The sequence below is a fragment of the Phocoena phocoena genome, chromosome 19 (genome assembly GCF_963924675.1).
Source record: "Phocoena phocoena chromosome 19, mPhoPho1.1, whole genome shotgun sequence".
NCBI classification, from domain to species: Eukaryota; Metazoa; Chordata; class Mammalia; order Artiodactyla; family Phocoenidae; genus Phocoena; species Phocoena phocoena.
The window spans coordinates 56,799,668-56,826,417 of record NC_089237.1 but is presented as its reverse complement, the minus strand read 5'-3'; the positions used below and the strand labels follow the sequence as shown (position 1 = coordinate 56,826,417).

Here is a 26,750-nt window from a genome sequence, read left to right as displayed (position 1 = left end):
GGCCCCTAGCTCGGCGCACGCAGCCCCGCAGAGCAGCTGTCTTTCCGGACGCCAGCCGCCGAGCGGACGCACGCGGTTTGTGCCCGAGGCCACTCTGAGGATCTCCGAGGATCGGGGACAGCTATCCCTTTGGGCTGTAAGTGCTTTTGGCAGGGAAAGTGGAGGAGATGGAAGAGGAACGTGGGCATCTTTCGTAGACGGTGACAGAACGCGCGGAGCAGGGGGCCTCGGGCCGGCGCGGTCCCCGATCGCGGGTAGACCACCGCCTGTCTCGCGTCCTTCCTACGGGGCTTGTAGGGACCCATTGCGGGGTGCCTGGTGGTCTATAAACCGCCGGGGACGCGCGTGCTGGTGTCCGGGTATGGGGCAGGGGCGGAGCACTTTTCGCCTCGCTGGACTCACTGGCAAAGCGGTCCCTGCGGTGGACATCTCCGGGGTACAGGACCCCCGTGCCCCCCACCCCCACCCCCTGCCCTCGGCATTAGGAGTCACTGGATTTAATTTAAACCTTCTGGGAGACATCAGAAAATCCTGCTTATTTCCTCCTGCACATTCCAGAGTTTCACTGAACGTGTTGCTTAAGGGAAGGAACGGAGAGGTTTGCGATTGGGTATTTTAAAAACCGAGTTGTTGAAACGATGTCTCTGGACCAAGATTCTGTCCCGAAGTAGCCCCCCTAAACGCAGCTCATCTTCGCAGACGTGCAAATCCTCCCACAGGTCGGCGGGTCTCTGTCCCTAAGGTCTGCAAAATGTGGGGCTAGGACCACGCCGTGGCGGAGAGATGTCCTGCCGGCTCCGTCCGGCTGCGCTTCTCCCGGGACCCAACCCATTCCCTCCGCCTCTCCTTCCCACCGGACACTGGCTCCCCTCCATCCAGGCTCCTGGGCCCCTGTCCCGGGAGCGCAACGGCCCGGCCCTCAGGGCTGCCGGGGAAAGCGCGCGCGGTGGGCAGGAGGCGCCGGCCCCAGCAGTTCTCTCAGGCCGTTCTTTCTTCTCCGCTCTACCCAGCTCTGCGCCTTCTCTCCGGGGCCGCTGGTGCCGATGCCAAGCTGTGCTGGGGCCGGGACGGCTCCCCTGCGCGGGAGGAACTGGGTGGAAACTTGGGAGCCTAGCGGAATGCGGAGCGCCCTGGGGTCTGGGAACCCGGCTTCCCGCCGCGCGCTCTCCCTCCCAGCTCGCCGCTGGTGTCCCCGGGCCTCTCGCAGAAATCTGGGCCCCTTCCGCTCACCCACAGCTCCACCCCACGGGCTAACGCGACCTCTCGCCCTCCGCCCCCCTTCTCCTCGTTGGGCTGCCCCCGGAACCCCCAGGTGGGTGGAGGCGCGCTGCGGCCTCTGCTTGGCACTCTGGAAAAACCTCGCCTCCCGGGGTGATTTCGACGTGCGTCGTGCGTACCACTTGTTTTGTTCCAAAAGCAGATGTTCGGTCGCAGGCGGGCTCGACGGACTGTGGGGCGAGGATGCCGCGGTCGGCTGCTGCCCTCTCTCGGCGGTCGCCGGGCGGGGTGGGCGGGCGGGCGCGGCGCCAGGCCCGGGCCTTCCGAGCGCAGGACCCTCCCTCCGCGTCCCTCCTCCCTTCTTTCCTCCCTCCTTCCTTTCCTCCCTCGCTCGCTCGGGCAGGCCGGTTCGCTCGGCCTCACGTCCAGTTCGGCCCTCTCTCCGGCCAGGCAGAGACTCCGCTGAGCAGAACTCGCCGCCAGAATGCTTCTCCTGCTGCTCGGTATCATCGTCCTCCACGTCGCGGTGCTTGTGCTGCTGTTCGTCTCCACGATCGTCAGCGTGAGTCTCCGGCGGGCAGCGGGCGGGCGGCGGGCGGGAGGGGCGCCCGGGGCTCACCCCGAGCTCGGCCTCCGGATGGCGGTTCCAACTGTGCCCCCTCCAGTTTGCAGACAAAGCATCTCAGACATCCCAGGGCCCTTTGCAGTTTCTGGCAATCCGCGCCTTTTCAAAAGTAGTTTTGCGAAAACCAGAGCAGATTCAGCGGGAGGAAGGAAGCGAGCGCGGGACTAGGTGAAGCCACGCAGGCCTCTCTTTAAGCCAGAGAATTTAGGTACAGATCCAGGGGTTCCCCCAGCCCCGGCCCTTCATTTGATAAGCTTGGGTAGCATTTTCCTTAATGCAGGGTCGTTGAGGAAGGAAGTGGAGTATTTAGGAAGGTTTGTTTTTTCTCCAGATGGCATCCATCAGATGGGCGGTTTAGTTCATAAAACAGCCTTTAGGACTCGAAATTGGAAAGTTCAAATTGGCTTTTCCCTAAGAGTTCACAGCCCCAGGTCTGCTTTGCGCTGTGGACATGGCACCTTCTTAGAAAAGCCTCCTCCAGTACAAACAGGTCACTGGGATAACTTGTGTTGCAAAACCATCAGACATGAAGCTCATTAGCTTTTAAACTTATTTTCTTGAAGCTAAGCCCAGCCTCGGGCAGTTATGCGACCGTGGCCTTAACTTCTGTATATACAGCAAGTCCCAGGCGTGATGTTCTGGCCTGGTTCAAAGGTTGAGAAATAATTATGTTGGGGATTGGTGAGTTGGTCCATCGTTTACCAGCATCCTGCCAGCATCTTAAGTGTGCCTTATGGCGATCTGGTCAGGTTGATAGGAATTGTAAGTAAGGAAACGGGCTCAGAGTGGCTGCGGCTTTGGGAATGATACCCGGGAGATGGGGGGTGGGGGGAGCTTGGATGCAGGTGTCCTGGATCGAGTCCACGGCTCCTTCTACTACGGCACACACCTCGGCACAGAGCAACTTATGTGTGTGTGTGGTGCTTTTACACTTACGGAGTGCTTTTCACTAGCAAAGCCCCGGCCCTCCCCTCTGGCTGTCTGGGCCAGACCACCACATCTCCCCTTTCTCAAGCACGACCCTGGACTCTGGCTAGGCAGCCCCGGGGCAGGGCAGGGGCAGGCCCCGTAGACAGGTTGATGAGGTTGCTCTTTGCCTACCCTTGGTCTTCTCCCTCCCCCTTTCCGTCACTCCTCACGGACTCCCCTGATTTACCACGTCTGGTTCTCTCCAGCAATGGATGGTGGGCAATGGACACGCGACCGACCTCTGGCAAAACTGTAGCACCTCTTCACTGGGCAACGTCCAACACTGTTTCACATCATCAGCAAACGGTGAGAATGATTTTTTGCTTCACAGGTTCGTCCTGATCTGTCCGTGGCATGTTTCTCTGTCCAGACCTGGAAGCACTTGTTCTTGGAAGACACAAGCTAGAGAGTTGTTGCCAGGGTGGGGTGGGACATGGCCAAGACGTCCCAAGACAAAAGGGGAGGGGCGGTCGCTTCACTGGCTACACTGAGATCCTGGGGAGTCTTTGTGCATTCTCTCTACCTACAGAGAAGCCCTAGCACACCACACCCCCTGCTTCCCATCACTTGTGTAAGGCTTCTTGTGAACCAAGAAATGTGGACACACATAAGCAATGATGATGCAAAACCTTAGGCAGACCCCACTGGGAGTTTCAATCCAATTAGCGTCTTTGGTTTGGTGGTAGGATATCCAGGAATGTCCTGTGTCTTCCTGGTGCAGTGATGGAGGGGCTGTCCTGAGGATAGACGGGCCAGCTTTTGGTCTCCAGTTATAGGATTTCCTCTCTGCATCTTGGGCCTCAGGGGTGCCATTTAGCATCATAGCTGTTGAGCGATTCCTCGTTGCAAGATGGGGCATTGACGCTATTTGCACAACCCCAAGCTGAGCCCGGGAGTATTTCTGCTCTGTCCTTAGCATCTTTTCTGTGAGATATTGGAAACCAGGCTTTCTTGGGTTCAGGTTAAGGGGTTAATTGGCCATGGAAGCACAGAGCAGCTACTTCCAGCACCCAGAGGGAAGGAGGGCTCAGCGGGGACCTGGTGTCTTTGGATGTGGAGAGGCAGAGATAAACAGGATGCATTCTTTTTGGTGACTGGGGGGTGTCTGGTGGCAGCGTGGACCCTGGCAGGGGCCACAGTGCCTGGCATTGAGGACACGGTGGGCCAGGCTCTGCATGGTCTCATGTTCCAAAGGACATGTCCTTAGCCTGGAGAGGGCAGTACCTATAGATGTGACAGAACTTTCCTGACATCTTGGGTTTAAAGACCAGCAAAGTACACGTTTTGATGAGACTGCAGCTGCCCCTAGATCAAGTATTTCTGTTGAAGATGTTACGCTCAGTGAGAGAAACCAGTTCAGACGCAGCTCAACAAAGCAGGAAGGGCAGTGGCCCTTTGTTCTGTATGTGCACGGTCCAGTTTCTTTGCGGGACTTTTCCCCTCAGGGCTCTGCACCCAGCAGTACTCAAGCTGCCCCTGAAGCATCACCAACGAAATATCTCCAACCTCAGTATAAAGAGAAACTGCTCGAACTACTGTAGTTTATATGGGGAGGACAGGCAAGGACTAGAAGACCCTGCTTTATGTTTCCACTTTCCTGGGGGAAGAAAAGACACCAGTCTTCGTTGAAGGGAGCAGTCCTTAAACTTTTCTCGGAGTCTGTGAAGGATATTGAATTCAAACCACCCTAGAGGTTGCATTGTGAGTTGGCAATCAAATAACTGAAACACTCGGGAGCGTCTGCGCATGTGGCCACAGCACTGCTTGGCCCCAAAGCCACAGCATCCGGTCTCCGGGGCAGGGTTTGGCTGGAGTTCCTTGAAGCTCAGGATGGGAGGCTCCCTGCTCGCTACTGACACCTGGTGGCCACGAGTGGTGACTCCGCCCACAAGGGCCGGCTTTCCCTGAGACCCCCCGAGGTGTCCACCTGGACATTGCCCAGCTGGCATTTGGCCACGTGGGGTTGGCAGGGGATTCTCGACTCAGTCCCGGAAGGAGCAGTTTTGGCAGGCATACTCCAACCCGGCTGGGTTTCAAGAGGGATGAGTCGGCAGAGGCGCAGTGATCTAAATTGTCCGACCTGCTGGACCGTGATGGTTGCCTGCTGCGGACCTGCTTCTGCGATGGGGAGCGGCTGCTGTTCCGCCCTCGCAGCAGCTCTCAAAGAGGCACCAGCGTTATTCCTATCGCTCAGCTGTCTCTTTGTGTACGAGCTCACCTTCCTGGGTTCGTTGACAGTGACTTTGGGGTGTGCATCGCGGGTCTTTATCCAAATCCGCGTGGTTGCTTCCCTGGGGGGCGGGTCCCAGATCGTGCTTCTCCGCATCTGCCTTCTCGGCTCTCCCAGTAAGGGCGTTCTGAGGAACTCTGGACAAGCTGGGTTTGTTTGCACTTGGGCTGATTCTAAGTCAGAACTTTCCATTTAAGCTTCCCCAGTGGTCGCTATCTCTGTTCTCATCTTCTGACGGGTCAGCTTGTGTTACAACCTCAGCTCTGATGGGGGTGAAGCCTCTGGGACTCCTTTGCCTTTTCGATTGGGTTTAACCATTTCTGTGCCAAACAAGAGGTGAAAAAAATGCAGAATTAAAAAAAATTAGACTGCCTTTACAGATGGACCCTGCTAGTTGTAAACCAGTCACCTTGGTCCGTATTTGCTCTTAGAATGTTTCAAACATACTTTTTATTTTAGTAACTGAAAGTAATTCGTTACAGATACCAATTTGTGAAGAATACGTTGCAAGCATGTTATGTGAAAACGCGTTGGTTTACAAGACTTGCTATTTTTGCTGAAGGGGCTTGTTTTTGCATGTGCGGGGCTGGGGCAGGGCACCTCTGCAGGGCATCATTCACTTTTTTGTCTTATATGGAAGGTGCTTGTTGCCACATTAACTGCACGGCAGTCAAACGTCTATGTTATACGGTTGGAAGGAAAGAGATTAGATTTTTTTCCCTCAAACTCTTTCTTGATATTAGAGTAGTTTTAGATTCCTCACTAAATGCCCTCAACTCTGTCTGCTTTTCCATTTTCTAAATGTATTTACACACCCTCTGGCCCCATCCTGATCCTGTCTGCAGGTAGAGGTGAAGGAGGCTTAGTGGGGGAATATTTATCATGACTTTGTTTTGAATGCCTTTCGGCCTGAGGGATGTAAGAACTTGGAGAATGTGCACCGTTGGCCTTGACAGTCCTGAGCTCTGTGCAGGGGGATGAATCACTGTGCAGGTAGCACAGGCCAGATACCCAAAGAGTGGGGACAGGCGGGCAGCACCAGACTTCAGGGGAGGAAGTGGAAGGCAGGTCTCATGTGGGAGGGGGGATTTGATCCATCCTCCAAAGGATGGGCAGGATTTAAATAAATGCAGGCAAGGAGGAGGCAATTCCCTACGGAGGCAATGATGACCTAAAGCAAGGGGAAGGCAATGGAAGGACACATTAGACCAGTTGGCTAGCGTTCCGATTGGGATTGAGGTTGGCTGCATAAACAGTACATCTTTAAATGGTAGCGGCCTAAATAAGATAGCTTATTTCTCTCTCTTTCAAAAGAAGTGTGGGAAAAAAAAAAAAAAAGTGTGGAAGTAGGCAGCCTGAGATAGGTACGGTTGTTCCATGAAATTGTCAGAGCCCCAGGCACTTTCTAGCTTATTTCTTTGCCATCTCTCAGATTTGGTCCTCATCCTCATGGACCAAAAGGCTGCTAGAGCACCAGCCATTTCTCTACCCTTCAAGCAAGGGTAGAGAAAGGAGGAGGAGAAGAATGTGTCCCCCTCCCTTTTAATGAAATGTCCCCGGATAGACCACACACTTCTGCTTTTATCTTTTCCTGGAAGTTCATCACAGAACCACACCTAGTGACAAGGGAGGCTGAGAATGGAGTCATTTGGCTTCATGGGAAGCACGGCTTTTCGATTCATAGAAATTTAATAGCGAGCACCTCCCAGTAAGCCTGGCTTGAGACTCTTCCCTTCAGGGCTTTGACTACCCCTCTCCATACCAATCATACTCTATAACGAGAGCTCTGCTGTGTCCTATGCAGTTTCAGAGCAGAGCCCAATTACTTTAGGATTCTCCAAATAACCCATCTCTGCTGTGTCCTGGGCGCCATCAGCAAGACACTGACCCATATTGGAAACTGGAGATTCCTTCGACTTGCCTCTCTTTCTTTCCACCTCCCAAGTCATGAACAAGTCTTACTGTTTCACGATGTCTCTTGAATCCTTGTTTCCCTCCTGTCCAGACCTCTCTTCTCACCTCCAGATGAGCATATACACCTACGTACCTGACAGTTTGGCTGGGATGTCCAGAGGCATCTCCAAACCAGCCAGGCTTTGCCCCCCTCCACCCACTCTCCCTCTTTGATGGTCTCTAGTGTTTTAGTGGATGCCGCTTCACCATCCGGTGAACTTCATGCTCAGAGTCTGCCTGGATGTGTTTCCTTCTCTCCCTTCTCAGAAGCATCCTAGGTCCCGCTGGTTGCTCTTCATCTCCACGCCCGTCACCATGCCTGCAGGGCCGTTCTTCCGCCTCCTAACTCCTGACCTTTCTTCCTTCCGTGTAACTCGTTTTGCATATTGAATCAAGGATGATGTTTAAAAATACAAACCTCATCATATTACTGTCAGTTTAAAACCTCTCAGAGGTCCTTTACTGGTCTGCATCTTCCGATGAGCGTCTTTGCTAAGGTCCATACCTGAATGATCTGTTCCTGTTTCCCATTAAGCCTCACCTCCCATCTCTCCTCCCCTTCATCTTGGAATTTCAGCCTTCTCTCACCTCCTTGACCCTGAACTTCCCACCTCAGGACTCCCCCTGCCCTCCTTTCCCCCCTCCCTCTGTTCTTTCATGCAGGACTATTCACTGAACACCTGCCCCGTAGAAGATTCCACCGCAGACACCAAGGCTGCAAGAGTGGACAAGAGCTTCCGTTTTACTGGGCGGAACAGTCAATAAACGTGGATAGCCAGGGGCAGTGGTAGGAAAGACAAAGAGAATAAAGCAGGGTGATGTGTAATGAGGGACTTGGGTGAGGAAGGGTGTCCTCTTGGAGAAATGACCGCTTGAGGATGACCAGGAAGGAGTCAGCCACAGGGACATCTGGGGCAGGTTCTAGACAGCGGGACCTCCCGAGGACAAGATCTCTGGGGCGGGAAGGAGCCTGGCAGAGTTGAGGAACAGAAAGCACAGGAGATGGAGCAGCCGGCCAGCCTGTAGAGCCTTCTAGACCCCAGAAAGGAGTTTGGTGCAGATGGATGGGTTTCTAATGTTTATGATTTCATTTAGACCTGCTCTGTCTTATATGTGTTTCTCAGCTGTTTTATTCCAAGATGGAGTAACAGTCTTGTGCGTTTATAAGGCAGAGTACATCAGAAATTTTACAAAGTAGAAATGCACTTATCTATTTCCAGCAGCAGCGACCTCGTGGCCGTTAGGTTGCGGGCAGCATTAAACCAATGCTTCGGATTGAAAATTAGAAAAAAATAAGTCTTGCCAGTCTCAGGAGCCCCCGACTTGAGCCCTCGGTGGTCTCCTGGGTCTGTGTCTTCCGTGATCCCAGATTTATCTCGTTTATCCATTTGGTGGCATTGTCATTTCTGCAAGGACATCATACCATTTCCTCATCTGTGGCTCAGCTTTTGGTCAGAATTTAGAAAACACAGGAGGCCCTCTGCACTTATGGGTTCATGTTTTGCAATTTAAAATCTCTGTGGCTCCCTGGGCCAACCCGCAAGCTCTGACCCAGTAATGACTCTTGATTTTACAGGCCCTTGTGGGATGAGGAGGTCCTGGCAGGCGAGGGAGGTGCAGGGAGTGGGATGTGGTGTCATAATGATTGTTTCAACCCTCGGAGTCTCTCATCAGATGCCAGCATCCATGAGTTAATTCAGAACGCTTGTTCAGACCTGTGTCTGTACCATATGGCCCTTGAAGCTCAGGCTTTGCTTTCTAAAGAATTTAAATTGGGCTTCCCTGGTGGCGCAGTGGTTGGGAGTCCGCCTGCCGATGCAGGGGACGCGGGTTCGTGCCCCAGTCCGGGAAGATCCCGCGTGCCGCAGAGCGGCTGGGCCCGTGAGCCATGGCCGCTGAGCCTGCGCGTCCGGAGCCTGTGCTCCGCAACGGGAGAGGCCACAACAGTGAGAGGCCTGCGTGCTGCAAAAAAAAAAAAAAAAAAAAAATTTAAATTGCATTCCCAGGGTTTTATCAGAGTCAAGAAAGCATCCCTTGTAGTTCAGGAGCAGGGAGTGGCCGTGGTGGCCTGAGGGTGTGGATTTGGTCTTTGGTGCCTGAGAAGAGGAAGTCTGGCTTGAAGGCTTCTGAGTATGTGGTCATCAGCACACACGTAGACTCTGACCTTGGCGGGGACCTGGGAGGTCATCAGATTCATCCCCCTTCCCATCCCACTACCTTCGGGCTGTCTGCAATGTGCCCACCATGTGCACATCCTGCCAGTGATGGGGAACTCACTACCTTTCAAGAGAACGTCTTTCATTTTCAGAGCTGCCAGCGTGGTCCATCCATCCATTCTTCAAATATAAGGAGCGCATCCTAGGTGCTGGGCAGACAGAGCTCAACAAGAAAGACCAGTCCCTGCCCCGGCGGATGGAGCTCACAGTTACGCAGGGGAGACGGAGGATAGACAATGAATGAGTCATTGTGGGCAGCGGGCAGCGCTCTGTAGGAGACAGAGAGAGCGATGGAATAGCAAGTCACCACCGGGGAGGAAGCAGCTGGTCATGGCAGGCCTCTTCCTGCCAGAGTCCCGTGGATGGAGGCTTAAAAGATGCGAGAGACCAGCTGTGTGAAGAACTGCAGGAAGAGAATTCCAGAAGGTGATGGAAGGGCCAGGACCCTGAGGCAGGAAGAGTTTGGTGTGTTCACCAGTGCCAGGCTGGCGTGTCTGAGTGTGCTACAGGCAGGAGAGGACGGGCCGACGGCTCGGGCCATGATGCTGAGAAGGACAGCCCAGCCACACTGAAGGGTTTGGAGCAGAAGAGTGGCGTGACCTGACTTGTGTTTTGAAAGTTCATCCTGGCCGTTAACACTGAGAATGTAGAATGTCAGCAAAGCACTTGGATTTGGGAATCTGTGCCTCAGGGCAGAGGTCTGGGCTGGAAATTCAGATTTGGAGTCATCCGTGTCTACGGAGGGTGTTTGACGTCCTGGTGCCGGGGAGTTGATGAGAGGAGAGGCAGAGGAACAGAGGTGTCCAGAGTGAGTCCTGTGACACTCCGGCAGCTGATGGGTACAGGAGGGAGTTGGCAGAGAGGTTGGGGAGGAGGGGCCGGTGATGCGGGGGAAATGCCCTGGGATGCTGTCATTAACAAATTACATAGCTGAGGCCGCGACTGTCCTCTGAATTTCCAGTCGTTTCTGGATGTCTTCATTCATGCCTGGGGGTCTGGACCTGGGTTTTATAGGTTGCAAGCTTGTCCTCAAGGAGTTTAAACGCCCATCGTGTCCCCAGACTGACTTCAAATATTTGGAGGCTGCGGCTTTATCTCCCCAGGGTCTTCCTTTCTCTGTGATGCCTTCTTCTTGCAGTGGCTTTTCTGGTGCTGGTGATGGCTCGTGGTTTGGCTTGGCAGGTAGATGAGCAGAGAAGGGGGAACTCTCTCCCTTTGCTGTCCCATTCTTCCTCCTTCCTCCCGATGTTCTGTGGGTGCCAAACCTAAAGAAGGGCAGCAGGATCCTTTAATTTGTTAGATTTCAAACATGCTTTTCAACTCCTCAGCACCCCAGTGGATGGGTACCTGGAGTCCCTGCTTTTCTGCACTGGGTCTGCCTCTTACGAGCTGCTTACCTGGGGCAGGTGCCCGGTGGCCTAATAGGGTGAGCGTGGAGGTGGGACCTTGAGTAGGCACCCATCGCATCCCATGTGTCCTGGAGCCTCTTCCTATTCAGGATATGATTGTGACAGCGGGTGCGGGGAGGGGAACCTTCGAGCCGGGCCTGGGAAATCGGGTAGAACTTCAGTAGGCATGGGGAGGAGAGAAGAGTGGGTGCTTTACTATGACTGGTGGGCTGGGGGCTCTTAATTTCCATGATGCTTGGCTCCCTTTTTATATTTTAGGATTAAAAAGGAGAGGGGACCTCTGATTATTTTTATATGGAGAATGCCTTTTAAAGCCAAAGATCGTGAGCGCCCTCCCCCCAGGCATACCCTCCTTCCCTGTACATTTCCATCAGCACAGCTTGTGACCGGGCAGTTAAAATGCCTTTCTCCTTTCCACTGTCATTGTCTGTGGCCAAAACCCGCATGTCCAGGTGGCCTGTTCTTAACAACACCAACAAAAAAGGTTCTCCAATAAGTCAATTTGGAAAACACCATTTAAAAGTCACCCAGGCTGTTTTTTTAATGGTAAGACTTCTCAGAGCCTTGAGTACGTCGTTGTACATTGCAGTGTCCGAGGAGGGAGGTTAATATACTTGACCATGGAAGCCACTCCCTCTGTTTTTCTGTTTAATCAGCAACAAGTGTTTGGGAAACACAGCCTAACCTGACCCTCCTGTTACTAGAGTTTTCCAACCAGGGAATAGAGGAAGCCTGAAATAGCTGAATATTTTCAGTAACCTCAGAACCTCAATGGCTGTATTATATTCCCTGTTCAAGTCTAAAGACTAGTGAGAATAAGACTCGTGGTAGCAAACCACACATATAAATTAGACTCTGGAAAACTAGCTCCTGTGCCCATCAGGAAGCCTCTTGGTTAGGAGGGCAGTTAATTGAGTGATGGTGTCAGGTACAGCCAGAGCGCCTTGAACTTCTATTCACTAGTCATCAGCCAGAGGTTCTGCTGGAGTTGAAATGCCCTCGTGATTGTGAGTTGAAAGAGCCTCCCCCGTGGCCTTCCTCTTCCGCGTGAGCTCCTGGCCAGAGGGAGCTGAAAGCCCCTGTGTAGCTTTCCCCTCTGGCAAGCGTCCCACGTGGGTCACGGGCAAAGTTAGCCTGAGCCCTGGGCCCGATTTCAAAGCTCCCAGCTGGACTGGATGGGAAGAAGCTGGAGCCCTCGGCGAGGACCACGCGGGGCCCTGTATAGGCTCCCACCGGTGAGCGAAGCTTAACTGCCAAGGCCACCTGGATAGGAGGCAGGCCGCTGGGCAAGTCAGCCGACTCTGGGATGACATTCATCTCGAGGAGGAAGGAGAGTGGTGGTTCGTGGGCTGGCAGTGGGCAGGGTAGCGAGGTTTGAGGGTGGGGATCGGTGGGGATCGAGGGCTGGTGGGTCGCGTGCTTTGGGAAGCAGCACAGCTTTATGCAAATGGGTGGCACTTACTCCTGCAGTGGTGACTCACCCCCATGGCCTCTTTCCTCCTGGCTTGGCTTCCCCCAGTTTATCCTCTGACTCAACTGCCACTGTCCTTCCGTTCACTTTCCGGAAAACCTGTTCTCTCTATGGAGTCAGAGAGCTTTTATGAACTGCCTGAGTGGAATGCGAGGTGGGGAGGGGCTGCCAGGGGCGTGGCTCCAGGCTGGGAGTGAAAGATGCACCGGAACGCAGAGGGGCTGGTGCGCTGAAGAGGGCTGCATCACTTTTGAGCTCTTAGCTCACCAGATCGTTGGCCCTGGGCTAAGAATACAGCTGAGGGGGCAGATATATTTCCTTCATTGCTTCGCTGCCGCTGGGGCAGGAATCTGACCTTTGGTCCTTGGGCATCTCCAGCTTTCCCTTCTGCGGGGGGAGTGGGTGTGCTGGCAGCCACGGCCTGGCCCACGTCAGAGAGCAGAACAGCAGGTCTGCGAAAGGCTTTTAATTCCCGTGCTTGGCACCAACGTTGGAGGTTACAACGCTGCCCCCGGGGATTCCACGAATAGTTCTCGGGCACTGATCGTGGGCTCTGCTAAGGACCCTGAACTTGTGGTTTGGGAGAAAAGAGTATCACTGCCTTGGGGCTTGGGTAGAAGTTCGGACTCACCACTTGGCACGGTGGTCTCACATTAAGGTTGATCTGTATGAAACAGGACTGCGGTGGACAGGGCTTTCCCTTCCGTCCAGGTCTCTCCACTCTTAACAATCGTTTTCTGTACGTCGGATGTGCTTGTCTGTAGCAGAGGCTGGCAAACGATAGCCTGCAGGTCCAGTCGGGTCCACGGCCTGATTCTGTAAATAAGATTTTATTAGGTGAACAGGCCACACCCATTCATTTACATATCGACTAAGGCTGATTTTCTGCTAAGGTGGCAAACTTGAGTAGTTGCCATGGAGACCACATGGCCCGCGAAGCCTAAACTATTTACAATCTGACTCGTCACAGATAATTTGCCAACCTCTGTGCTGAAGATCCCGTATGAAATGATAGCAGAGTTGTATCAAAATACTTTCTGGTGTTCCTGTTGGCACCTTATAATAATATGGCTTATGTGGACACGGTTGTCCCCGTTATCCATGTACTTGGTGCGGCCCAGATGGAGATGCCCCAGGTACCACCCTGGAACAGTCTGTAGGTGCTCATTTACCCTGCCCCTCAGTTCAGCCTTTTCATGGGGTTATTTGTATTGTACAGAGCTTTTATATCAACACTTTTATTTGATCGTTACCACAATCCTCTGAGATAGTTAATCCCACTTGTTACAGGAGAGGGATTCGGGGGCAAAAATATGCAAGTAGCCAGTTAAGCCGGGGGTACCCAGGACTGTTCTGATGGAGGGCGTGGCCTGAGCACGGCTGGGACCACAGCCTGTGGGTTTAACACACGTACTGTCAATATCATTCCTTGCTGAAGAAATCTTTACTTCTCATCTTGATTTCTTTATCCAAGGGATTATCTGGGATACTATTTTAAAATGTCCCAATTTATGTTGGCTGGTTTGTTTTGAATTTCTACTTTCTGTTTGCCTTTAGTTGTGTTTACATCATGTCTGCTTTTTTTCTGAGATTTATTGAGATTTTTTGGTTGTTGCCTGCTGCCGTTTGCAAGACTGTCCCATGTGTGTTTGAAAATAATTTGTAGTCTTTGTTAAAGGGACATACATGATCTACATAGCTATTAAACTGAATTGGTTAACGGTGTAATACAAATAATCTATATCTTACCGTATTTTGATCTACTTGATTTATCTATTCTGAGAGAGCTATGCTTAAATCTTCCACTATGATTGTTAGCTTTATCAATTTCTTCTCACATTTCAGTTATTTTTTGCTTTATTTTTTTTCCAGGCCATGCTATTATATGCATAGAAATTTATGACTTTTATTTCTTCATGGTAAACTGGATCTTTCCTCACTGGCCATTTTCCTCTTTTTCAATTTGAATCCCGTCCGCCTGATGCTATTATTACCGTACGTTTTTGTTAATATTTGCCTGGTGTCTCTTTTCAAAATCTTTTGATTTTCAACTGTTGTTGGTCTTAGGTATATCTCTTGTATCAGGCTACAGATACAAATGACGTAATTCAAGATGGAGTTCCACATCTTATAATGAGTGACCTGAACCCATTCACACATGCTGTGATTGATGTAGTTGGACTTGCTCTCGTCTTGTATGTGTGTTACTTATTTTGCTTAAGGTTGAAAACTTGCTTCTTCAACTCTGTATCCCCAGAACAAACCAGAGAGCTTGGCTCAAAACAGTAGCTGTTCAGCCAAGACCCATTGAATAAAAACTTCCTTGACTTCCTGATTGGGATCTGATTTGAGGAACAGCTTACGGAAAGCTAACTCAATTGTAATGAGCTTGGCACGAAAATTCAAGTTCCTGGTGAAAGAGTTTCGAGAAGAATTTCATTACGTTATTAAATCTAAGGGACTTCTCCTATTGATGTAGACTTAACATGTATGATTTTGAGTTTTCTCTAAATATGAGGTCTGGCGGAAGTTCCTGGTGTTGATGATAGGTAAAGACTTTAGGAAAAGATCTCAGAATCAGAGAAGGAAATCTAGGATGTCGCCTGCACCAGCTGTGCCCCTTCTGAGGGTGTGCCTTGAAGGCCACTCCACAGCAAAATAGAATCACTGTTTTGATTCTAGATTTGGGGCTCAGATTTCTTTGTTTCCAGCTTCACCTACCAAAGTGCTGGATAATTGCTTTATTACAAAAAAATGATATTATGGCAGCATTGGCTTTGTTGCAGACCACCCCTCCAGAAGAAGTGCTACGCTGGGCATAGTGGTTCAATTGGAGATATAAAAATGAGGCTGGGATGGCTCACAACGCATTAGACATCCTTTTCGAACCTTAATTGTCAAAGAAATTGCAAAGATAAAAGAAGCGTATAGTCCGTCACGGTGGAAAGAACACTAGACTAGAATCAGGGGCCTCCCAGCTTTGGCTGTGCCAGTGGGGCTCATCCAGACATCTCTGGAAATCTCGGTCAGTAGAAAGGCGTGGGTTAGTTGATCCCTCAGGCTTCTTCCAACTCTAAAATGCTTCTGGTCTCAGTCTGGAAAAATGTCTGTGTCTGTGAAACTCGAGTCACAGTTACCCTAACCAGTACCCTTAAAATTCTGCCTTGAGCCACTCGCAGCTCAAACCAGGTTCACCTCTGTGAGTTATTGGACTTCCCTGGCAGTCCAGTGGTTAAGACTCTTTGCTTCCACTGCAGGGGCCTGGGTTCCATCCCTGAATGGGGAGCTAAGGTCCCGCATGCTGCGTGGTGTGGCCAAAAAGAAAAAAAAAAAAAAAAGGAACATCTTCGCGAGTTATTGATGATAAACCATCGAGATTTCACAGCTTTTTCTACCGTGTTAAGCACTGGTGTTTTTCTAAGCCAAGGCCCATTAATCCATTACTGAGTGGAGAGGATCAAACCTGGGTCTTCTCTAATTGATCTTTCTTGTTGAGAGCAGCGCCCACCCCAGCGATTCTCAGGTGCTTGGAAGGAAGGGTGCAGGCGACAGGTTGGCAGGGCCCCTGGAGGTCTCCTGGGGGCACACTGCAAGTTCCCCTCTCTGGTGTTGAGCCCAGGTTGTTGCCTCTTGTCCGTTCCTTCCTGAAATGACCTTCATTTGCAGTAGATGGTGAACTACAGAGTTCCCTTCCTTGCCTGAATTTCAGTTGGGTGCCTGGAGATTTGATCGAAGGCTGGGGGTTCAGCAAAGATGAGGAAGGGTCATCCGTGGTGCTATCTGGTGGTCGGACTGGGCACCCGCTGCTCGGAGATCAGCGTGGCTGAGGGAGAGCAGAGGCGTTCATGGCTAAATAAAGCATGCTCTTCCCATCAGCATTTTCTTGCGACTTTCTACAGAATTAGTCTTGGCTCCAATAGCACTTTCGTCTTCCCAGCCATCCCCACGGTCTCTCTGTCTCCTTGGGGGATGCTAATATTTTGAACAGTGGTTTGGAACTATTCTCAGAATCCAGGGGCTCCAGGAAGCCCTTCGAACCCCCGAGGGCGGGGAGGGAGGAGGCAGAGGGCGGGGCTCAGAGCCCCTTGAACACACGCACATCTGTGTAAGTAACACATTTGGCTAAAAGACTGGAAGGGAATTCAATGTATTTTAACTGGAGTTTAACTCCTTGCGGTAGGACTAGGTAGTGTCTTAGAGACTTTTCTTAAAACGTCTACAATTAAACACGTTTTAATACCTTTTTTTTTTCCCTCCAAAAGAAAGCAGGAAATAAAGAATGACTTTTAAGAGTGGGAAGGTGAATAGTCCGACTTCTGTTCACAGGAGGGATGCGGCTGCTGCCCAGGGCGGGGGACGGGGGGTGGGGGTGGGGTGGGGAGTGGCTTTCAGCCGTCCTGGTGCCCCGGGCCCCGCCCCCCGCGGCAGAGCCCCGCCTCCCCGCGCCCCCGCGCCCGGGCTTTTCCTAACCCAGTGTCTCCTCCCTCAGAATGGCTGCAGTCTGTCCAGGCCACCATGATCCTGTCCATCATCTTCAGCGTTCTGTCCCTGTTCCTGTTCTTCTGCCAGCTCTTCACCCTCACCAAGGGGGGCCGGTTTTACATCACCGGAGTCTTCCAGATCCTTGCTGGTAAGTCGGAGATGACTGAGTCCATGAGGGGGCTGGGCACCCCCAGACTGCAGCACGGTCAGAAGGGCGCGGCTCCAGAATGACTGGCGTGCAGGAGTCCTCCCCGTGGATGGATTTCATACAGCACAGGTGTGTGTGTGTGTGTGTGTGTGTGTGTGTGTGTGAACCTGGGAACTCTCCACTTCTCCATGGAACGGGGTGCATAGGAAACAGGGCTAGGGGTTCTGGAAGGAGGGTCCCTAACCTGGGGCGGAGCTACAGTTTGGACATATCATCAGAGGTAAATGCTGAGGATGTCGGTAGAGCACAGGACAGTCTTGGGGGTGGATTTCTGTAGCTCACATTATGCCCCGGGACCATCCCTGCTTCAGCATGGAAATGGCCCCGACCTGCTGCCGAGGTTGCTCTCAGGTACCTGTCGCCTACCTCTAAGCAGTGATGGAGCCACCTGACAAATTCTTACTCTCCTTTACTCTGGCCCCTGGAGTCCACCAGCCTCCGACTTACCGGTGTCTTCCTTTCGGCATGTGTAACACACCATCGGTTCCAGGTTATCGACACGCACCGTGTGCAGAGTCCTAGACGTGACGCCTTCCAGCTCTTGTCTCTGGATTCTGGCCATTGTCTCACTTTGTTTCCTTTTATCCTTCTGTCCACTGATGGCCAGTTGACTGAGTCAGCAGAGCACTGGAGAGACATAGGAAGCAGATGTGGTGGATTCTACAGTCCAGGCTAATAACTCATAAAATCTGTATGTGCCAGAGTACGTCTGGTGACTGTGAAATGTTCTCAGTTCTGGCCCCTGAGTGGGCAGGGTGTAGCATCTCTTGTTTAGCTGCTGAATCACCACCATGACTCATGAGCAGTCATTGGAGGGTTGAAAACAGCGCACAAGTCCTGGGTGGATGGATGGATAGACGGGTGGATGGATGGGCAGGCAGAGCTCATGGCTTACATAGGTTTGTATGGCAAGACACAACCTGACATTGACTGTTGATGACCCTTTTCCAGAAGCCAGAGACTTATGCTTTACTGGAAAAAGTAAGTAAACTAGAGAACCAGTTCTCATCCAGTTCCTAAATACAACATGTCAATGTGCACAGTTTGGAATTTCAAAACCAAACAGTGCTTTGCTACTTGATTTTATCAAGGTTTTATTATATCAGCCAAGCTTCTGGGAGTGTTGCCAGCTTTGCTAAATGACTAATTCTTCAGTGAGATATCATTTCTGGGTACCATGGAGCCATGATCATTATTCACCCCATTTCCAGAAGTAGCACGGAAAACTAGAATATCTTCTGGGATTTCCTTTTAGGCTCCCTGTTTGCAGTTTGATATCAATGGTGATCCTGTCCATGGTATCAACGATTATATCCTCAAGAAAAAGTGATATAAAATACTTATATTGGATCTATATGCACTCGTTATTTTACTGATAAAGAAACTGAGACTGGGAGAGGCTAAATGAACACGCGGCTCATGCAAGGACACTGGGTGCCCCCATTTCTTCCCATCCCACGTGGACTGAATATATTTAGAGATTCAGAATCCACCCGAGTTTTCAAGGAACGCAACATCCAAGGCAGAAACTCTGCTTTTGATATGAGCTTTCATTGAACCTGATTGACCGTGGAAGATGAGTTCAAATCTACCCCATGTATGATTCTCAAGTTCCGAAACATCTGTGATGAATGAGTCTACACCATCAGGACCAGTCAGACTGGAAACATTGGACAGAGCGAACTTACTTTTGAAGGGACGTCTCAGGGCAGGGAGTGCCTCATCTTCATTTTTCCAACTGAGATATTTTAGCTTAAAATTCTCTAACATTGTCTCTTTAGCAAGGTCATTTTCGGTCAAAAACCAAAGTCCAGAGATAAGTACTTCTTCAACCCAAACACTCTTAGGTACTGAGATTTTGCTAATCTTCCAAAGTTTGTGTACTCATTCCTCCTCGTTTCACTGTTTGGATTCTTCTCCAAACTCAGCCCAAGCCTTCTAGAACTCTGCCATGAAAACCTCCGAATATAGAAGCACATGGTTTGTTCTTGCGTTTTCCCCTTCAAATCTAGCTTCTTATCTCTCACGAGACCTAGTTTTCGGTTATCGGTTTGTCAGTTTAGCGGTCCATCTGTGAATAGGAAGTTGTCTGGAGGTTGATCCAGAGTAGCGGTGGTACTTTGTACGTCCTAAGAATGTTCTGTGCTTGTTCCGTCCGGTCAAAAGGACCTGAGAGAGCTAGTCTTCAAGAAACCTCAGCTCTCTAGAATGTTGTGTTTGAACTTGCTGTAGGGTCTTCCCACTAAACTTGGGATTTAAGAGAGTGGGGACTTCCCTTAGAGATTTCCAGACTTCGGTGTGTGACAACCCTGCTCATGTGTGTTCCCTATCTCACGGCCTACGAAGGATTCAGTAACTAGAGAGACAGTTCGGGAAGGGTTGTTGGGGATGAGACATTACCCCTTAATATCAAGGAACAAATCAGAAAAGCAAAAACAATCAGAAAACAAAAAGGAGAGTAGAAAGGAGGAAGGGAGGGAGGGAGGAAAGAAGAAAGGAAGGAAGGAAGGAAGGGAGGAGCCCTTCCATCATGGGATGTGCAATCTACAAGTGGGTTGTGGCCACCGTAGCTGGGATCCACGCAGGGCAGATGCTTCTTCAGACACTGAAGCCTGTTGTGTGGAAGCCTCCAAACTATACTGAGTGTCCCAGGGGCTGTCAGGGCCGGATCGTCTCTGCGTAGCTTCCTTCTGGAGGGCCCAGCTGTGGACTTTTTAAACACACGCGTGAGCATGCAGTAAGGGCAGGTGAAAGGCGTGTGGGGCTCTTTGGCTGATTGCAGACTTGGGAGCCATCTCTGCCTGGCTCTAGATGACTGACTTGCCTGTGCTTGTGGGGCTGCCTGTCTCACTGCATCATCTCTTCTCCACTTATAATAAGCTGCGAGTCTCACCTTTAAGAACTGTCTTCCCTTGATTACATACTTCTTAGGTTGGCTGCTTCTTTTTTTTTTTTTTTTTTTGCGGTACGTGGGCCTCTCACTGCTGCGGCCTCTCCCGTTGCGGAACACAGGCTCCGGACGCGCAGGCTCAGTAGTTGTGGCTCACAGGCCCAGCCGCTCCGCGGCATGTGGGATCTTCCCGGACCGGGGCACGAACCCGCGTCCCCTGCATCGGCAGGCGGACTCTCAACCACTGCGCCACAGGGGAAGCCCAGGTTGGCTGCTTCTTGAAGACGTTTTGAGAGGCTCCGTCATCTAGTTGGGTGCTCCTCAATCTCAGCTGCAGACCAGAATCACCTTTTGTGAGAAAGGGGGTGCTTTTAAAAAATGCTGGTGCTCAGGCTTCATCCCCAGAGAGTCTCATTTAAGAGTTCTTGGGGGCTTCCCTGGTGGCGCAGTGGTTGAGAGTCCGCCTGCTGATGCAGGGGATATGGGTTCGTGCCCCAGTCCGGGAAGATCCCACATGCCGCGGAGCTGCTGGGCCCGTGAGCCATGGCCGCGGAGCCTGTGCATCCGGAGCCTGTGCTCCACAACGGGAGAGGCCACAACAGTGAGAGGCCCGCACACCGAAAAAAAAAAAAAAGAGTTCTTGGGCAGGGCTGCTCCCTGGTGACTCTGATGTCCATCCAGAGTTGGGCACCACTGTTGCAGCCATTAACCTGCCCTAATCCCACTGTAAGTTCTTCTAGGATGATTTACAGAGCTCATCCTATCCACGAGCCATCAATTCTTCTAAACCCTCTTCTTAGAGAAGGACCGTCCTGATCCTGTGTCTGGATTTTGGAGTCCTTCTTATCTTCAGGGCCTGCAGCCATCTGTTCCCAGACAGTGCTTACCCTGGCCCCGGCTCTGTTGGGTTGAGTGGCACAGGATGAGAAAGCATCAGGAAATTCACGGAGATACAGACGATGTTTTGATTTATTTCACGAGTCGCACCCAGCGGCAAGCTCCACGCATACCTCCTAGGACGCCCTGCATGTCCCACTTGTTGGGTGACTGGGTCATGTGTTCCCTTGGCACAATTAAACTCAGGCCACCTGTGTAGTTTCTGTGATTTGTGTTTATTGTGATTACGAGGAACAGCAAGGATGGTAGGAAACTCCTTTTAAAAGTGACTTTTACTTTTTCTGTTTGTTTTGTTCCTTTTCTTTCATACACATTGAGGTGGGTAGAGAGCACTTAGAATGAAAATCTGGGGGAGGAATAAAAGCCCAGTGCCCTCCCTGTTCTGAGTGGTTCCAAGACAGCTTAAGTCGGAGACCACGTTAAGAAACACCGGTTCTGGGCGAATCATCCCAGATGTTGCCCTGGCTGGGCCCAGATGGGCATCTAGCAATGCTGTGGGCGATTTGTAAGGCTGCAGGAACCACACGGAGGCTGAGAATGGAAAGGGGGCTGGCGGCACAGAGGAGGCTCGGTGTGGGTGGACAGAGAGCCCAGTGCTTTCCGGGTAATGGACCTTCCAGCCTCTTCCTTCTCTACCTTGTGGCCTGAAGGGTGAGGTGGGGAGAAACAGGGGCATCACTCATGGAACGAGCTCCAGGGAGGCACTACCACTGCCCATCTCGGTGGTCTCCCCCAATGCTCACTCCCTAGCCAACCCCACCCAGGCTCCTGGCTTCGCTCCAGGCTCTAACTGAGCTGCGTTGGCAGAGGTCACGGACGTACACTGATGGCCATTTGCTGACTCCCTCCCCTGCTTTCGATACTGTTGCCATCTCTCTCCTTGAAACTGTACTTCCTCAGCTTGCAAGACCATTTCCCCAAGTTCCCTAAGTTAACCCACCAGGCAGTCATGCCAGAGCCGCCCACCCCCACCCCAGTCCACCACCGGCTCCTCCGTTGTGTGGCATCACACCTAGATATTGTGCTCATTTCTTTTCTTTTACTTGCAAGCACCATTGCTGGGCAAAAGCCAACTCATGAACCTTCCTGCCCCCGATCTTGTCCCCACCTCTAAATCTGGGGCGGTCTTTCTGGACACACCTCTGATCCTGTTTCTCCTCCACAAAAGCTGTGCTTCCCTCCACGACCTCGTCAAGTGCCCTGGTGGCCCTCTCTTCCAGCCTCCATCACAGAGACTCTGAGTGGGACCCGCTGGTGGTGTCCACGGGGCCCTCCGTCCTCCTTGCCGTGCTCGTGGTCTCCCTTCTATCTGGGATTTCCTTCACACCTTTCAGCATCTGGCCACCTCTTCCACATCCTTTAGACCCCGGTCAAGCCCCATGTCCCCTTTCAGGATTTCCCCAGGCCCCTGATTGATCTGTGCTCTCAGGGCATCCGGTGTGTTTCTCTCTTCTTTCCTTGGAATCACATTCTACCCTACTGGAAGTCTCTACTGACGTGTCTGTTTCTGGATGACACTCACCTTGATGGTGGGGACCACGTCTTGTGGATCTCGGTGCACTCAGCATCCAGAATGGTACCTGCACATGCCCGGTGCTCATTCCATGTTGACTGAACCAAACAGAATGGAGATGAGGAAGCCTAGAGAACCCCCTCCCTTCCTTCCTCTGCCTTTGGTCTCTTGGTGGCTCCCTTCTAAAGATGCCAGGCTCTGACTGTTCACCTGTGGTTGCTGTCACCATTAAAGGGAGCTCGAGGCCTGGTCTTCGGGGAGCATTTCTAGTGATGCAGACCCAGCCATGCTGAGGCAGGGGGGAACTCTTGGGAAGTCTTGAGTGGCCAGCATTTCTGTGTTGTCTGGACAGGGTCAGTGCCTTTCCACGTACAGCTGACCTTTGCTCCCAGACGCAGGCCCCTCCCTGCTCATCTCTGGGGAGGGCAGCACACCTGTGTGTAGTTGGTGGCCTCACTTACCTTCTCCACGGAGGCCTTCAAAAACGCATCTCCACCTACTGGTGGCCAAGAATGCGAATCACAGTCCCTTTATTGGGAGAAGTGTTTGACTTTTCGGGACTCTTGTATGGCACTACCTGCTCTGTATTCCGGGGCACGTCTGTTGCTTTGCATACAGACAGCCTTGTAATGATATACTCCCTAAAGCATCAGTCTCCCGACAGCAATAATTATAAAGTGTGTATCCTCTTGTTGACTTTGCAAGTGTACAAGCGTATGGCTTGAAAAGAAGCATAAATTCCTTTACTTCTGAGATTCTCCCAGGGCGAATGTCATATAATTAAGCCACTGAGTTAGTCACTGCACTCGTGTGTCCTGTCTCTCTCGCTCCCTCCAGGTCATAGACAAAGTGTTTTTTCTTTGCTATTTTCTCCTTGCTGGGGAAATCTGGACACAGCCGGTCCACACAGCTATCACTGCATTTCTCATGCTGTTGCTGGCCAGACACACGCCCCATTTGGAAGACGATGGGCACTGTCTTGCCCTTCAGATGCTCTGCTTACATCTCACTCTCTCCCTCGCTCTTGCCTCGCCTTTGAGGCTCTGCCATCATTAGGTAGGTCAGATATAGCCTAAGAGACAGGCAAGAATTAGCACTTTGGAGAGGTGAGCTATAGGCCTCGAGGTCCAGCAGATCGAAACCGCAGTTTCCCTCCCGTGACCAGTGGCCAGCTATGACTTCCCCGCGGAAACAGATGTCTTCCCGTCCCCCGGGCTATCTGTAGGTGGCAGGTCCTGGAGCTGATGCCCCTGTGGTCCCAAGACTGTTGTGTGGCTCTCTCGACGGGGGCCAATGGAGTGGGTGTTTTCTCTCTCTGACTTGCAGAAGGACAGTCTTATCGGGGCAGTGAATGTTACACAGTCCCACTTCTGCACTCTGTTCAAACAGAGTCGCAGTGTCCAGTTAAATAACCCAAATAGCAGTGAGGTTAGATGTAGGTGGTCCGGGCCTTGGGGGGCTCTGGACCCACAGGCATCCCACATGCGTTCTGGACTTATAATAGAGTCAGTCAGAGCCTGTCAAAGCCCCTGTGTTCAGGAGTGGACAGAGCAGGCTTTGTGCCACTCTGGGCTGGGGTGCTCACGTCACTGGACTCCTCCCTGCAGGGATGCTGACCGTCACCGTGGGCATGGACCGTCACGCTTGAACTTGCCTGCTTTGTGGGGCTCAGGTGAAGGATTTTCTTGTCCCTCCACCAAGGCTCTGTGGTAGACAAGGAAGGGGTTGCCTGACCTGCCTGCGGATCTGATACCCTTTCCCCTTTGTTTGGGCTTTAGACCAACCTTGGGGGAACAAGAACAGTTGAAAGGGACCAGGCACCACACAGCTTGCCCGTGACCGCCTCCCCTCTCTGCAGCGTCCTTGCTCCCTGTGTCTTCCCCCCTTTCCTCTCCCCGTGTTCTGCTGTCTGCCTAGTGGTGCCCATGGGCGTTGTTTGCTTGGTCTCTGATGTAGCGATCCTGCTAAGGAGGTCAGCATGGAGTTCCGCACCCGTGCTCGGCGTGAGTGCCACTCAGATAACGGTGAGGTGTCACTTCCCCTGATTTCAGAGAATGCCACCACCCATCTGTGGAGTGGTTTACAGACTTCCAGGGGCTCCCACACCCAGCCATCCTTGCAAAGATATAGGTGGGCTTCTCTTGCCACCCGAATTCTCGCTGGGCCCCTCGTGTCAACTGGCAATGGGTGACGGTTAAAGGAAATGAGGAGGAAGGAGGAGGGGAGACCTTGGAAGCCATGGTCTGGGTCACATAGATTGGACACAGAGAGCAGATCGTTTCCTGGGTTCCTGTACCTTTGAGCCCCTCCTGTCAGTTCTGGATCTGGTGGCAGATTCCTGCCTGAGATGGATGTGCCCTCTCTTCCTGCAGCCCATATCCTTCTCCCTAAGAAAGAGAGAAGTGTGCCCTGGTGTGTGTGTGTGTGTGTTTGTGTGAGGTGGGGTCGAGTCTGGGAGGAGAGCAGGGTGGGTGAGGCAGGTGCTCCGGGTCCCATGGAGTCTGGTTCGGGGGTGGTGCAGGGTCCCCGCTCCATGACCCCTCCTGCCCCCAGCTGGTCCCTCTCCTTCCCAGGTCTGTGTGTGATGAGCGCGGCATCCATCTACACGGTCAGGCACCCGGAATGGCATCTCAACTCGGAGAACTCCTACGGCTTTGCCTACATCCTGGCTTGGGTGGCCTTCCCACTGGCCCTCCTCAGCGGCGTCATCTATGTGATCTTGCGGAAACGTGAATGAGGCACCGGGACAGGACGTCCGAGGGTCTGAGCGCACGCAGGGAGGGAGGAAGTAAACCAGAAGCCAGGAAAAAAAAGGAGCTAGCCAAAAAACCCAAACTCAAACCAAACCAAACAGAAAGCAGGTGCGGGGGGTGGTTAGTGTTGATTGAAGATGTATATAATATCGACGGTTTATAAAACCTATTTATAACACTTTTTACATATATGTACATAGTATTGTTTGCTTTATGTGTTGACCATCAGCCTTGGGTTGAACCTTAAAGTAGCTAAGGAACTTGACATCCTAACCATATAATCAAACTCAGTTTTTTTGTTTGTTTGTTTTTGTTTGTTTTGCCCAGAAATAAAATAAGTACATCTTGCCCCTTCCCTTTCGTCTGAAAGAAGATACCTCCCTCCCACTCCACCTCATTTAGAAAACCAAAGTGTGGATAGAAACCCCAAATGGCCCAAAGCCCTTTTACTGTGGGTGACCCAGTGCGTCACACACAGACACGCACTGCCCACGCCTCTGTGTGCAGCCTTACCTGCACTCGGACAGAACCCCCAAACTGGAGCCCTCGGAGAATCACGGCTTGTGGCTTTGGAATACTTGCCCTTGAAGGGGGGTATCCCGGTCACGCATCTAGGTGAGAAATTGGTGACAACAAACCTACGAAGTGGTGCTATGTATTTACCATTCCTTGTGATCACTAATATCTAAACGCCTCACTGGAAATTCAATTAACGATTTTACAGCATGAAGTCGAATGGAGACCTGAATAATTCTGTGTAAGATAAATGGTTTATAACCACATTTGTACCTAGCTAGGCTGCTGTTATTACTATAATAAATAACAAACCACCGCCTTTATCACTCCCACGTTTTCCTTATGGTCGGAGCATCAGGACAAGCTTCTAGACCCCCCGGGACAGTGGTTCCTGGGATGCAGCATGGTCTAGACTGTCCTCTGACTCCAAGGACTGTCTGGCAATGACTCGTACTGGCCACCAACTGTAGATGTATATACGGTGCCCTTCTGATGCTAAGACTCCAGACCTTTTTTTTTTTTTATATTTTTTGCTTAGCTTTTTCTGATTTTATACCAACTGTGTGGACTAAGATGCATTAAAATAAACATCAGAGTAACTCACTGAGCTCTCGTGGGTTTTTGTGGGTGAGGGTGCGAGGTGCGTGTCGGAGCAGAGGGAAGAGGGTCACGGAGCCGCTGTTGGGCAGATGATCTGGGTTGCTCTGGCGTCTTTGGACATCCGTGGTGGAAGGGCTTCTCCCTTCCAAGGTTTCCAGCAGAGACCCGCTTTCTCTGTTCTGACTCGGATAGATTGGGTAAAGTGGCGCAGATGGCCACAAGGTGATTGAAAAAACTGGGAATTTCACTTTATGTGCTTGAACTTTGAAACTACACGTGTTTATTTCATAAGGCTTCTTTTATAGCATTTAACTAAAAATAATTAAGAATTAAGAACAAAGAAGAACAGAAATGGCCCAAATCTCACCATTTAGGTAACACTTTTGGCATTAAAAGAAGTAATATACATCCAGGATCATGACGTGCGAAAGCCTCTTTTCCCCCTCTTTTCCATAGTCTCTCGCCAAAGGTGACCAGAAGACGTAGTTTATGATTTCTGCCAGGAAAAAATGCAGTGCCCACACAGATACATCCATTCAAGTATTTGTAAAATTTACACAAAATGGAGAAAAATACTCACGTTATTCTGCACCATGCTGTTCTTCTCACCTAAGGGTATAAATCGGAGATCTTTCTATAGGAACATATACCTTATTCTATTTTTAGTGAGCTCTGTTTCAGTCTTTCCAAATCTGCATAGCATTTCACTGTGTACCTGCACATTTATTTACCAGTCCCTCAATGATAAACACTTTGATTGTGTCCTGGTTTTTATTATTACCCGAAATGTTTCAGTGAAC

The 26,750-nt window shown here is 51.3% G+C and overlaps 1 protein-coding gene across 2 annotated transcripts; it reads left to right on the top strand.

Moving 5' to 3' along the window:
* Positions 1–25,953, top strand: PMP22 (peripheral myelin protein 22). 2 transcript variants are annotated; one of them, XM_065896942.1, is made up of 5 exons: positions 1–136; positions 1,669–1,780; positions 3,019–3,118; positions 16,581–16,721; positions 24,655–25,953. In XM_065896942.1, the coding sequence occupies exons 2-5, from the start codon at positions 1,703–1,705 to the stop codon at positions 24,816–24,818; spliced, it is 483 nt and encodes a 160-aa protein (XP_065753014.1). In that variant the 5' UTR covers positions 1–136; positions 1,669–1,702; the 3' UTR covers positions 24,819–25,953. The 2 variants fall into 2 exon arrangements, with proteins under 2 accessions (XP_065753014.1, XP_065753015.1); XM_065896943.1 differs by having other exon boundaries at positions 4–136; positions 1,673–1,780.
* The last annotated feature ends 797 nt before the right edge of the window (positions 25,954–26,750 follow it).

What these genes read in the sequence shown, in the direction of transcription:
- PMP22 (XM_065896942.1), top strand. Translation starts at nt 1,703, where the DNA reads ATGCTTCTCCTGCTGCTCGGTATCATCGTCCTCCACGTCGCGGTGCTT. An exon ending in TCGTCTCCACGATCGTCAGC is followed by an intron (nt 1,781 to 3,018) that starts GTGAGTCTCCGG and finishes GGTTCTCTCCAG; the next exon opens with CAATGGATGGTGGGCAATGG. An exon ending in TTTCACATCATCAGCAAACG is followed by an intron (nt 3,119 to 16,580) that starts GTGAGAATGATT and finishes CTCCTCCCTCAG; the next exon opens with AATGGCTGCAGTCTGTCCAG.